The sequence below is a fragment of the Melospiza melodia genome, chromosome 4 (assembly GCF_035770615.1).
Source record: "Melospiza melodia melodia isolate bMelMel2 chromosome 4, bMelMel2.pri, whole genome shotgun sequence".
Classification (NCBI taxonomy): domain Eukaryota; kingdom Metazoa; phylum Chordata; class Aves; order Passeriformes; family Passerellidae; genus Melospiza; species Melospiza melodia.
In genome coordinates, this window is record NC_086197.1 from 94000195 (window position 1) to 94014594 (window position 14400).

A 14400-nucleotide genomic window follows, 5' to 3' on the forward strand; every position below is an offset into this window, starting at 1 on the left:
ATTTCTGAGTTTTGAGATCAGTCATTGTGGACCTCACTGAGTAGCACAATTTGAATGAATAGAAAACTTTATTTATTTCCCAAATTTAACTCATTTAAAAACTTGCCTTCCTTTCTTAGTGCACTGGAGAGTACACCCAGGATATACAGGAAAGTATAGTTACACCAGTTGTTCTGCAAGTGTTGTGGTATCAGTTACATTTTACATTTTCAGGGTTGAAGAAAGATGGACTGCACAATATATTATCATTTTATATGTCAGAAGTATCTTGAAATTCAGGGTCAAAATAGTGACAAATTCCTCAGAATCTATGGCATTCAGAACATTTCAATCAAAATTTTCATTTTCTAAGAAAATTCATTCTTACAAAGTCCACAGCCAGGACCTCCAGAGAAATGTTCACCAAGTATAATAATTCGGGTTGTTATTCTTAAAATCAACAATCTTTAAGAAAAAATCCAGTTCTTGCATTTTTCCTTTTTACTTTTCCTAATCATAAAACTTCTTTTTACTTTTCTTAATCATAAAACTCTCCATTACTTCAACCTTAACAAGGGTGAGTGTAGCATATTTTGGAATGTGTCCATGTATCACCTAGGCCCATCTGCTAGCTCATCAGAGAATAGCATGAGCTAAGAAATTCTTTGCCTTTGGGTGAAGCATACACAAATCAAATCCAACTTGATACACACAGTAGTTAAAAAAAAACTAACTAACTAACTAACTAAATAATAGAGCTGATAAAAAATAAATAGAATTTTCACCTCCGTGTACCTGTTTAATGTTTTTAAAATATAAATCCAAATTTTTATAAAGCTTTTGCTAATGCATTCATCTTACTTTATAAATGTAAAGAAAGAACCACGTAAGTATGCCAATCCTAGAGAAAAATAGTAGTAATTAAATTGTTTACTGCTAAATTATCTGCCAAATCATCTTCTTAAGCAGGATTGCAGGCTCTTATGACAATAGGGAAGATCATCCAGATACAAGAGTTATATGAATTTTAAGTAAGCTGTTAAAGCCTCCCTTGCACAGACCTCTACACAGATAATGAATGAACAAGACAAGCACTATATGACATCCTCTCTATTTCTAAAGTCAGTGGTGTGTCTGTAGGGTTTCTAGAACACAGCTTCGAAGACTAATTAAGTTAAAATCTGTAGAACCCAGCAGAAAGTTACTCCCTTCTGGCAGAGGGAAGCTTTCCTGAACATCCCTGCTCCAGGGCAGCTCAAATCAGAGATCAGTCTCTCTTACAAGCCATTCATCTCAGCTAAACTCCAGAGGCTGATCCAAGACCTGGAAAGCTGAAAGTGTGGCCTGGGAAGCTGCTGCCAATGTGAGTGCCTGAGCAGACTCACACCATCTGTGCATGAGGCACACAGAGCTCGGGCTGAGCAAGGGATGAGATGCGCTCCTGCAGCATCTCAGCTCACTACAGAACAGCTCATTATTATAAAACAGCATTCAAAAGACAAAATAAATAAAAATCTTCTAACAATTGCTCGTGGACTCATTTGGTGAATGAAACTCATCACCACATATCATGCACCCATACCTCTTTTTCTTCTGTAGGATGAAACAGTAGGAATTTTTATCTCAGTAGGAATATAATTTACAGGCCAAGTCAGCCTATATGGATTCACCCTACAGCTCCTGGAACTGTAATAGCAGCATGCCTTATGAACATCATGCATGGATTGTTTTTGCAGAGATGTATCAAAAAGGAGACAGATTCAGGGAGTGGAGTTCCTTGGAGCTGCCTCTCTATCTGATGCTTCATTCATTTCTGCCATTGCCTGAAAAGGTTACTCTGCACAAGACGGCAATTTTCTGGTGTAACAGCCATAGAGAAGCTCCAGTGTTTTTGTCACATCAAAGCTCTTTACACAGACCCACATTTTTTAATTCAGCGTGTCTGTAAAAGAGGATTCTCTTCAATCTGTTTGGAGCAGACAAGCTCATGCATTGCTATGAGGCAGATTCTCTAATCCAAGCCTTCCTTTCTGGGTACTGCAGGGTTCCCCTCCTTCTCTCTCTCCTGTGCCTAGAGCTATTTTAGAGCTGGAGTCCACAAGCATACTTGTAGTAGTTTATTAGATTAAATGAGCTGTCAATTAGCTTAGTCATGAGTCTTTGCTGTGAACATTCTATGTAAAAATGGAAGTTGTGCATACTTTCATGAAAATGGAACTATGTACTTAAATCTGTAGTTCAGTAGGTCCTTCACCTTTTTTTTTTTCCCTGCATACTGCTGAGGTATTTAGCTTTTAGACCAGAATGTGAATTTGAACTTTGTACATATTTTTGTCTTTTCAAATACCAAATACCTACTGAGAAATGCAGCTAGTGAAATCAATCTCAAAATTTATTTTGCTACACGGACTTTAAAATTCTATTAAGCTGCTGTCTCTTCCCTTTTTTTTTTTATTTCTAACAGTCCATTTGTTATGTAGAAACCACGTGTCCTTCACACCAGAGCAGCTTTGCAATGCCTGAATGCACAGAGAGTTCATGGGTAAGACAAAGTTACATGAACCTTCTTAAGCTGAAATGACAATTACATGACTATTTGTTGCTGCTGCTTTTGTTGTTTTGTCTTCTTTAAACATAATACTTATAAAACAAAAAAATATACTAAGTTGTGCTTTGTTGAGAGACAGTTAAAAAGAAGCACACAGGACAAGATTTTCCTTGTATTCCTGCTTCCAAGTCTCAAGCTGTACATACAACACTTCCTTATAAACATTCCCTTTGCTCTTATAGGGGAAAAAATCCTTAGGAAGCACTAAGGACAGTACCTTCTTCAGCTGGGCAACTACAGCAGCAACAGCCTGTGCTTTTTGTATAAAAATCTGTTGAGGTTTTTTTAAATACTTTTTACCTGCTTGGCATGTAAATCAAATGCTGTTAGTCATGATTCTTAGCAAACGTAAATTAGTGTAATCCACTGCAGTCAGTGGAGCTCTGCCAGCTTTCAACCAGCTGAGTATTTTGGCATCTTGAATCCCGACTTCCCGCCTTGTTGAAGCAATCATTGCATTACTGTAATGGGGATATTACACTGGTATTACATCCAACTTGGAGTTCTCCCAGATCTCACCTAAACTCGTAGTAATGTCCAAAAAAGCAGGATTTAAATATGTGCTTTAAATCTATTTTTGGAAGACTAATTTGAGACCATTCCCAGAGAGCATCCCAGAACCAGAGAATGTGCTGACTTGGAAGAGGCCCCCAGGGATCATGGAGTGCAACTCCTGGACCTGTGCAGGACACTCCAACGCCACTGAGCCTCCTTTGGGCATCACAATAAACAACTCTCACCTGCCTCTCCAGATCCTAGTTTATTTTACCCCAGTTATGCTACTTTGCCCAGTTCAGCCTATGGATAAGAGTAGCCCCAACATAAAACTCTTAATTTTAAGGGCATCCAAACTTTCTTTTGCAGTTTTTCCTATTTACAGGCATTATAGGGCTGTCATCATTGCTAACAAGAGAAAATGTGTATAAAATATGCATCAGCACAAACATATTCCTATTTTCAGAGGCAGAATCACTAATGAACTAATAAACTCCCAAATATTCTGGTTTTTTAAACACTATGTGGAACGTTCATTACAGGTATTTTCAAAAGTTGTGATCAGTGAGAGTTACAATGGCTACATTATATATGCAAGAGAAAGAGTGATTAGTCATTAGGATAAGATTGTTATTCCAAATCACTGTAAGAAAATTGTCAATGAAGAAAGAAAAGGGAATCCTCTTCTGAAGAGATTCTCCTTAAATATAATTCCATGAAATTTAGTACATATTGAATTCAAACACCTTAAATGCAAAAAAAATACTTTCCCTGGTTATCTACGTCCACACTGCAGAATAAATTAGACTCTTACTACAGTACTGAAAGTGAACAACTATCCACTTTCAACATACCTCACCTGACTTTAATAGTCATCTACATTTTTTTCATTCCTTTGTAAGTACATATTACACTCTGAGTTTTATATCCTTTCTGTTGCAGCATTTCACAGTTGAGATGGCCATGATACACAGAGGATCACCATCCAATTTCAGAAGGGTTCAAGCATCTGCCCATACAGAGTAACACCGTATCACTTCAGAAGGCTGCAGGCATCTGCCCTTGTTCTTTAGCCCAACCTTTTATACCCCCATGTTGATGCCCTGCCCCTGTGTCCCTCTGTTCCCTTTGGTGTTGGTCAGGGCCCCTGGGCACTCCCTGGCTCATTGCTGTCAGTGCTGCTCACAGCTGTGCCCACTGGGGATGGGGCTCAGCCACAGACCCATCCCAATCACCACCTACATCCTTCTGCTCAAAAGTTCTCCCTGTCTAAAATCAAAATAATTGAGAATTAAAGTAGTACTTCTATCCCTCTCCCTCCTGGTCATGAAAAAAAAATGTTTTATAGTTCTGCAGAAGAGATCATTGTACAGTGTTTCCATTGTACATTTCCCTGCAGCACAAAGACCCCCAGACATCCAAGGCATATCCAAACACAAACAGCACTGATGAACCCCAAGATACTTTCAGCAAATTATGGGAGCACCATTAGCACTGCAGCTAATTGAAAAATTTATGGTTTATATTAATTCACTCTAGATGAGAACATATTAATTGTGCTACTTTGAGAGCTGTCTTGGTCACTTTAGAGATCTTCATAGAAGACTTAATTGCACAAAGCAGACACAGATCCTGACTTCAGCTGAATCACTGGGAATTCTTCCCCTGAGTCCAGGGAAAGATTGACCAGGCTGTGAAATGGTTATAATCTGTTACATGTTCTTGCTAAGAGCTTTATCCTCACACTTGGCAAAATTAGATATTTCTCCTACCAATCTGATTATTACAACTTTTGACAGAAAGTCATGTTTACTATTTTAAAATAGGAGCAATCTGCTCCTTCTTTTTATATTTTTCACTCTGCTTTTAGAGAGAAAAGAAGAAGAAAACCCAAACAAATTATTTCTTTTTTTCAAGTTTACATGAAGACTACAAGTTTGGTCCAAATAATTCTGGAGCTGGAAGAAGAAATAAATCAGAAAAAAAGCTGAAAATTCAGTCTGACTGTAAGCATTTTTAAAGCTTGAGCATCTGAAGGCAAATTCTGTGAATAAAAGTGACAAGCATGCAGGCATGCTGTTTTTCATGTCTTGTAGTCTCCATTTTTCCAAGATTGTGGTTCATTTCAGAAAGATCTAACTAAATGTTAATAGGCAGTGAGCAAAAAAAAAAAAAAAAAAGATGTCATTCAGAAATAGAAATGGGCAAGTGACAATAGCCTGTAAACAAGAAGAATGGGAGGGTGCATGGGTTACACCTTGCAGGGCTTTGTGTTTTCCCTTGCAGCCAGGAGAGCTAATTAAAACCTCCTGTCTAGAAAAAGACATCGTGCCACATAGGTCAAACACATGGCTTTGATACAGTGGGATATTTTACATGGAAACATTTCCCTTTCATGCTTTTAATCCTGGGATTACAAGCACATATCGACCATCTTGTGAACATCATCTGAGATAACACTATTTCCTTCAAGTCAATTGCAAATTCTGGCTTTTCAAAAGAAACTTACCTATAGTACTCACACACTCATGTTTTTGTTTTTATCCACATGAATGTCACTGTGGCAAAGCTGGTAGCACTACAGATTATTAGGCTTGCCCAGTAGTTTTCATCATAATACTGTTTAGTAGCTTGTAAATTTGCCAAATATTAACAACATAAACTAACATTTTCCTCAGGGGAAAAAAAAAGAATGAAACATCAATCTCTTGGCTTTTCATTATCTATTTTACCATATGGTCCTTGCACAAGAAGGCATAGCAAAATGGTTGAGACGTTTACTCATTGTTTTGGTCCAGTTAGAAATCCTATGTAACTAATTTTCCTGTTACCTATTGATTGTAGATTAAAACCTCAATACTGTGTTTTTAAAGACAGTCTTTTAGTCTTTAGTGTTAAAAAAAAAAAAAAAAATTAGCCTGAAAAGGACCTGAAGATCACTGCAGAGATTAATCAGCTAAATTGCTGAGAACACAGGTGTATTTTAACTCAGAAACATCACTCCTAGAGAATGTCCCACCTCCTCTGCAGCTCAAGATCAGACTTGGCTGTGGTCTCTCAGGTCTACACAGCGGGGGAAGGAGGAGAGGAAAACTGAATGAAGGACAAAGGGCAAGAGACTGGAGATAACAGACTGGAAAAGGGCAAAGAGTAAAGAGAGACTGGAAGAGAAGTTGAGATAGTAAAATCATACAGGAGAAAATTACAGGTCTGGGACTGAGAATTAGTAATGGAGAAAAATGTGAGAAAGGGGAAGAAGAGAAATTCCTGTGGAAGCAAAGAGATGAGCGTATTGGGACAGACTGGCCACACACACCTGGACAGAATGTTTTGGAAATGCTGAGAAAAATGAAGGAGTTAAGGGAGAGGTGCTGATCTGGAAAAAGCTGAGGAGAAAGATCCCAAAATAGAGACAAGAAAGTACTGTAAAATAGAAAGGCAGACTGGTGAAGCAGCAAAGGCAGGAGCTGAGACAGAAACATAGCATAGGTTGAGGAGAAATGAAAGACAGCCAAGCAACACAGCAGGAAAGGAATGGAAAGCTGAGTGGTGAATCAGTAGCAAGATGCTGAATGGAAGGGAAAAAAGAGACTCAGCAAGTGCAGAACAGACCAGTTCACACCTAAATTAAATAAGCAAAAAGGGACTTGTAGCAGAAAGTCCCCACCAGAACCTGGAGACTGATGGTTTGTAATTCTTTTTGTTCTCTGTCAGCAGATACATGTGAAATCCACCTGCAGAAACTCCAATGAGAGTTCCATGCTTCCAAACCTTGCATTTCCTCTGGACATTTCTGTGCTGGAAACCAATGCTTCTACAAATCTGATGATTTGTGTTAGGATTTCAAGATTTTGTTTTCAGTTTTTTTATGGTTTTTAAAGATTAATACATGCATGTAAAGCATCTGCCTTAAATTGTGTTGCAATATGATGCAGTCAGATATTAGGAAAGGCCAGAACTAAAATGAACTCTGCAATCTTCATTTATGTTCATTGTGCATGCAGTGACACAGCCCTTCCTTTTATAAGACAGCGGTGATCTCATCTGAGCTAATGGACATCTGAGCTAATCATCCAACCTCCTCTTAGAGCCAGTAAAGACAAAATGTCCTTCTGGGACAGGATACAAACAAGACATGAAGGTCATTAAGGTCAAAGGAATACATTAATACACAATGGTAAATCTGACAACTTCGCACCTTATTTTTTCTCTGTGTTTCTTAACACTTCAAAAACCTTTTGAAGCAATCTGCTCAAACCTCTGCTATCCATTTCATGGATTATTTGGAATCATTTTCTGAAAACCAAATTTCAAGGCTTCGCATCCAGTTCCCCAGCACCAGGGGCTTTTGCTGACAAACAATAGCTCAGTTTCCTGATGCAGCAGCAAAATTCCCTTCACCTTAAATCAGAAATCCATCAGTTCAAATAAAGAGCCATAGCTCTTGTACAGGGATAGGGAGAGGTATGATCATATGGTTGTATACTGGATTGTGATGTATACACACAAAATTATATAGACAGTGTAATTCTGACATGTTCTTAATTGTGCCTTCCTTTTTCTGCAATGGCACATGTGTTGTCACCATCTATGAATAAAAGAATAACACCAAAAAAAATCTCAATGAGAGATTTGTAAATTCCCCTCTAAAACAAACTTGGTGTTAAATTGAACAGCTGAATAAAAGTAGTTTTCATTCTCATCTGTGTTTCTGCTAACCAAAAGCTGCCTCAATTCATGAAATATGTGTCAGAAAGATAGGTGCCCTTGCTAATAGAGAGCAGAATTCTCCACCACTCTGAATGGTTGCTTCCTGGATACCATATTTGACAAACAGAACATAAAAGTGCTTGCTTCAGTGGAAGTCTTGCAACAATGGCAAGCCTTATGTCAGATACTGCAAAGCTGATTAAATATTATCAATGAGGAAGTGCTGCTACACTGAGAGCGAATTGATGGATATCTGTTCTTCATTTCTCTCTCAGTAAGCACTACAGATTTAAATTAATCCCCTAAAACCATTTTTGTATGTTGGGATGAAATGACTGTAAAGCCTGGAAGGTGCAAGCCCTTCAGTTTCTAGTTACAGCAGCCTGGGACACCTCTCCTTACTTCAGCAAGCTGGTCCACCCCACTTGCAGTTCGTGCGAGCGTCACGAGATCTTCTTGCATCTTATCCACCCATGCTTTTATCCTGCAGAAAACAGAAAACAAAACAGAGGCAACCAATCAGACAAGTGGAAATGGCATACAAGCATATAGCACAGAAAAAATAAAAGGGATAAAGTTGAATACAAAACATAAAAGACTTGTCTTTGAGGTTTTTCTTCTATTCAGCTTTGCTGTCCTGAATCTATTCATACAGCTGACTGTGGTGGCCACCATGCTGTGCCACCTGTAAAAACCCAAGAGTGCCATCATATGTCTGTAGCTAGGCTGCAGCAAAGATCCCCACAACAGACCTGGCACACTCCCTGCCAGTTAAACCCTTCTTACCTGCTGAGGAGAGGTAAAACCAGCGAGAACTGCTAATTCGTATATCTGAGTATAAAACCTCGCTCTCCTTACTTTCAAAGGATAGCAGTAATCCAGTGGTCTTAGGAGCCACTCATCTTGGTGCAAGTCAAAGTAAAATAATGGACCTCTCATTAGTCCTAAACAAATTCATACTCTTGACCCTAGTAACCCTCTCCATGCCCATCCTATTTCCACTTCTATCCAACAACCTCAAGAACACCCCCAACACAATTACAGACGCAGTCAAAACCTCCTTCTTAATCAGCCCATTCCCAATAACAATCTACATCCACTCCGGAACAGAAAGCCTCGCCTCCCTCTGAGAATGAAAATTCATTATGAACTTCAAAATCCCCATCAGGACAACCTGCCTGCCCTGCAGCTCACTCCCAGAAATTCCTCTCCTGAGTGCCTCAAGGTCCTTCTCCCAACAGACAGTGCAGAGACAAACAGCAGCTGGAAGCAGGCTCACAAACCACACCAGATTTTCTGGCCTGTAGCCTCTCTTGAAGGAAGCAACAGCAGGACAAGCAGCAGTGGCCACGAGCTGCTTTGGAAAGGCACGTTTGCTCCTGGCTGCTGTCACCAGGACACAAGTGATTTGCTGCTGTGCCTGCTCCCTGTGCCCAGTGAACCTGACTCTCTGGAAAAGCATTGGATCCAACACAGTTTCTGTGCCATGACACGTTCTCTAGCAGGAAAGGAGCCATGGTGAAAGTTTATTCCAGTAAGATCCATGTTCAGAAGGTTGTCTTGCTTGCCTAGCCAGAAATTTTCACGTCCAACTCAACTCTCACATTATCCCTGCCATTATGCCTGCTTTCTGCTCTGAAACCTAGAACAGATAAACATATTTGTCCCAGCCATTTCCCAGCCTTAATCTCATACCCCAGGGATGACAACTTAGAATCATTCATTAATTAAGACAGAAAAAAGGAAGATTTGGAAGACTAAGAAAGAAGATGGAAGACTGATTTTACTCCTTTTTTCCATGTCTTTAATGAATAAATTTTCTGCTAATCCACAACCAATATCTTCAAAGATTACTATCTCTATTATAGTCTCAAGTTGGTTGTTTTTCATTAAAGGACCCTTCCTCATGCTTCCTTCACACATGAAAAATCATATTTGCATTGACTATAGCAATTAATTCCATTGTTGGTGTACTGCTCCCAAACCTTCCCTTCTATATTTTGCTTTCCAAAAACTGAAATAAAATAAATTAATTTCCTGGTTCAAATCTCCACAAAGCCCTATATTATATAAACATTTAGTTCTGTATAGAAATCAGATTGTTTAAAACCATGGTGCATTATGTTTACCATGGCTTTAAGACCATCACCTGCATCTGTGTGAAGCACATTGACTCAAAAGCACAAGTACAAACACAAACAAGAAAATGTTACCATTTTCCATTTTTAAATGGTTTCCGTTCTCCTGAGTGGAAGAATGAAGTAAATGAAAGGTGAAAAAGTGAAACCCATTACCCAAAAGTGTTTTCAAAAGCATAAAATAAATAATTGAACACTCTGAGATTTTTTTTTTTATGATCCATTTCAGTTATAAAATTGTGGGTGTTATTTCTAGCAGGAGTCGATGGAAAAAATCAGGGAGGATTGATTTTTAAATTGACTTTTTCCATTTCCTACTGCTTTATATTTTTACTAGATATGTTCCTCTCTGTCTTTAAACAAAACTGGAATGGTGAAGACACATATTAGTTAACTAGTTACTTAGCTAGTGAGTTACTTAAATTCGAAATTTAAGAATAAGCTAAACTTAAAATCAATAATTACTTACTATTATTTGCAAATGAAATATGCATTATATTTGCTCTTAAACATGAAAAAATATTGATTTTTCAATAAATACTTTTTATATATTGTCTAGAACTCCTGCCTCCACACAATTAGCCCACACCTTGCCTTTTGAAATTAATCACCATGACTAGTTTTTGTTTTATTTTGGGTTTGGTTTGATTTTGTTTTAATTTGTGTTTAAGCTAGGCTTCTGCTTCAATGTCAGTGGGAAAAGGCATGTCCAGAGCTGACTCACTGTCTCCTCAGCCAGGTGAGCTGAACCTATCTTCTAAATATCTTCTAGTGGGGCTCTGGTCAACTTTGATTCCAAGTCAGAGTTCTCCAGCTTGACTTTTAGTCAGGTAAAGATAGAGTTTCAGTCTGTAAACTGGAATAGGAGGAAGTACACTTTCTTCCTAACTTAATGGCAATCTCTCTCCCTAGCTGTAATTTTGATGTAAATTATAAGGTTTCTTTCAATATGTTCACTATATATTTACCTTAAGATGATTTTCTTGCATATTGGAGTTAGTCTGTTATACCTTCTGTAGAGAAAACTCCTTTTTTTTGCTTTCCTGTACATCAGGGTGCAACATTGTCACAGAATTATGGAACCATAGAATAGTTTGGGTTGGAAGGGACCTTTAAAGGTCATCCAGTCCAATCCCCCTGTAATGAGCAAGGACATCTTCAACCAGCTCAAATTGTTCAGATGGCAAAAAGCAATAACATCACAAGTGTTGAACTAGATTACTGTCAAAATAGAAATGATAAAATTACATTCCATGACTTTGAGGAAGCTCAGTATAATTCCTCCTGCTTTCCCACAAGAATTTGAATATGATTAGTAGTATTTATAAAGTCTAATGTCAGGATTTCTGCATCTCAATTTCCTACCTTGCTACCATACAAAAGTGTACATTGGAGACATTTCATGCTCCACATAGGCTTTTTTCTCAAAAATGGACATACTCACATTCTATATGTGAGTATATATTCTATATTCTTTCACAAGAAAATTGCATATAGTATATAAAATAAAATGGTTTTTGTTTCTCTTTTCCAGTGAAGGACTTGTAATATCCCATTGTGGTTTTGGGGTTTTTTTTAAGTGTGTCTAAAACAAAATAAATAAGGGCCTTTAGGCACTGAAATGTTGTCTGGTGCTCCTTTTAACTGAAGCCTGCAGTGCAATATCTGTCTGACAGCTGCTCATGGTCAGAGTTTATTTAACAATTGGAAAGCTGTCACAGCAAATGGGAGTCCCCATGACTTAAAGAAGCAGCAGCAATTTTTTTTTTTTCCTGCAAAGGGCACCAACAGAAAGCCTGTACAAAAGGCTGGTTTGTTCCTACCATTATTAGTTTGGCACAAACATTGCACTGGATGTATCACCTATTGTAAGGTGATCATGTTCTGCAGGACAATTGACAAACCCCCTTCTCCCACACACAGGTTGTCCCTGCATGAAGCAGTCACGAGACAAAAGGAGTGTGCACATGCCTTCCCACAGCAACTTCCCAGGGATCTGGATGATGGAGGGAGCTGTCTGATCGAAGGTTGGCAGACACAGGTCATTTACTGGGGCATTGGAAGGTACAACCCTGCTCCTGTCACCTGGGCTGTGATCAGATTGATGATAAAGTAGCCAAAGCACTAAAGAGCCACCAACCACATTATGTGATTAGCCAATTTAGTGAAACAGCTACTTTGACAGCACAGGAAGATTTTGTTTTCTTTCTTTTCTTTTTGAATTTTTTCTCATTTTTTAAGCAATTATATTTGCTAAAGTCAAAGGATTTTCACAGGTACACCCCTAGCCACACTACAGGTAGAACTAAATATAGAAGGTTCTAGACTAAAAAAAATCTTTATTTTCATTTCATTAAAACCTATTTTTATATTAAACCTGTACTTGCAGAACAGAGCACTGCTCAATTACAAGGGTAAAAAAACCAAGACATCTTAATGCAGAGTAACCTGGCTATAACTATAACCTTTTTTTTTTCCCTACTGAAACTGATGCAGTGTTTTTCTGCTGACTTCAGGGAAGGGAGATTCATGTAATGATATGCCAGATCTTTCTTGACCACTCACACTAATTTAAGGTCCATTAGCTGACTTCTGCTTGGATAATATGTTATAATCTAAAGAGGCAAGGTTAAACCTTAACTCCAACAATTGAAGTCATGTGGTATGTTGGAGATCCACATACAGTTCTCAACAGTTAAGATTACATTCAGCTCAAGTTCCTTTATAGCTCTTTTATATAAAAATAGCAACAACTGAAGTAATGAAAGCTGTCAGTAGTGAGAGGAAGAAGTGTTTTCAAAATAGGTCAATATTTCTCTGATTATCAGAAAGGAAAAAAAATACATAACACACTGCTCCTGATTCAATTGAAAAGTGATGTTCGGAAAATGAAGATAAATGAGATTAGTTTCGGAAACTGGGAGACAAAGCCTTCCTATATTTTTTCAGCCTAACCCCACTTTATTTTCTTGCTCAGAAAAAGCCTTCACTTTCACATTTAGATGTTTTTTATAAGATTTGCTGTTAGTGAAGGAGAGGGAAAAGGCTACAAAATTATCATAGCAGCAGGCTTCATAGCTATTTTTTGTCATTATTAGGCAACACCAGAGGGCAAATAGAAATTCTTATAGTAATTTATAGAAGGCATATGAATAGAAGTTAAAATAGAATTACTAACATTCTACCCAGAAATTACCCATGTTCTGCATTTACACCTCTCACTACTCAACTAGTGATTTTAAACAGCATTGTATTTTTTAATGACCTAAGCTGACAGCACTCATCTCTCAGCATTTATGGGGATAAATGAATAGGTTTCTAGACAATCAGACTTTTGAAGAAGAAATAAAGGCAAGTTTTGTGAAATACTGAAGAAATTTTTATAATGTACCAAAATTCCACTGATTCTAAAACAGAGTGAAGGGGCCTGGATATGAAGAGAAGATCATTAAAATCCCATTGTTATCACATTAACCTCTCCAATGTCCACTGTCCGCATAGCCAGAAAATGAAAAAAAAGAGGGATATATAATTTATATGTAACATTAAAACACAAGAAGGCAAAAAAGTCCATCTAAGGTTTTGTGAATTTTCCAGATCTTACTACAGTGTTTGTCATAGTGCAGTTAGATTGCACAGAGGGGACTCAATTTCATCAGCCAAAGACAGGCTCACCTCATTCTATGACTTCTATGGTTATGAACACCTAAGTGTGATGTATAGTCCTCCAATACTTCTTCTGTTGTTTGAAAGTTTGCTAATGTGCTATTTAAAGGTATTTTTAACTATAAAGTAAAAGTACTGTACATAGTAAATAACAGTTTGAAATTAAGGTGAGGATTCAGAAAATTAGGTGAAAAGTTGTGTTCTGCAAATGTTGAAGACCCTTTTATTCCAATGCAATAATGATACAGGAATATATATCAAGTGCTAACTATCTGTTACAAATATATCAACACAATTTTGTATAAATGTTTGGAAGAATGTTTGAAAAAGCAAAGCAAAGATTAATTCATTATGTTTTGGCTGCACTGAGTGAGGAAAAATACAGAAGCTATGCAATCTCTGTGCATAAAGATGGATGCACAAAATCTTTTGCATCTTCTGCTCCACAAGAAGATATATTTCCTTTGCTGGCAAGAAGAAATATTAGAACTTTGTTTCTTTGCCCTCTTTGACCATCTTATCTTCCCAAATGTGACGAGCTGTTGGCCGTGCAAGGAGCTCCCAGAGATAAGACAGCCCCAGTGATCAAGGCCAGATGGCCCTTTCATTCTTTCCTGTTTTCAAAGTGTAAAACCCTTGCTTGGAATAGTTGTTTTACATTTCCCAAATGGAAACATTTGGGAAGCAAGACATAATTTCTCTGTCATATCTGTTATTCTATAGAAAGAAAATGTCAATGTAGACGGAAATCTCTTCAAGATACATTTGGTTCTTAGTAGCAGACATCCTAATGTTCAGACATGG

The 14400-nt window shown here is 37.8% G+C and overlaps 1 protein-coding gene across 4 annotated transcripts in view; it reads right to left on the reverse strand.

The window, feature by feature from the left end:
• The window catches only part of CACNA2D1 (calcium voltage-gated channel auxiliary subunit alpha2delta 1), a 363361-nt gene that overhangs the window by 304667 nt on the left and 44294 nt on the right, over window positions 1–14400 (reverse strand). For all 4 annotated transcript variants that reach the window (XM_063155623.1, XM_063155622.1, XM_063155621.1 and 1 more), the window contains exon 2: window positions 8195–8276. In XM_063155623.1, coding sequence (XP_063011693.1) covers window positions 8195–8276 — 82 coding nt within the window. The remainder of the gene's footprint in view (window positions 1–8194; window positions 8277–14400) is intronic.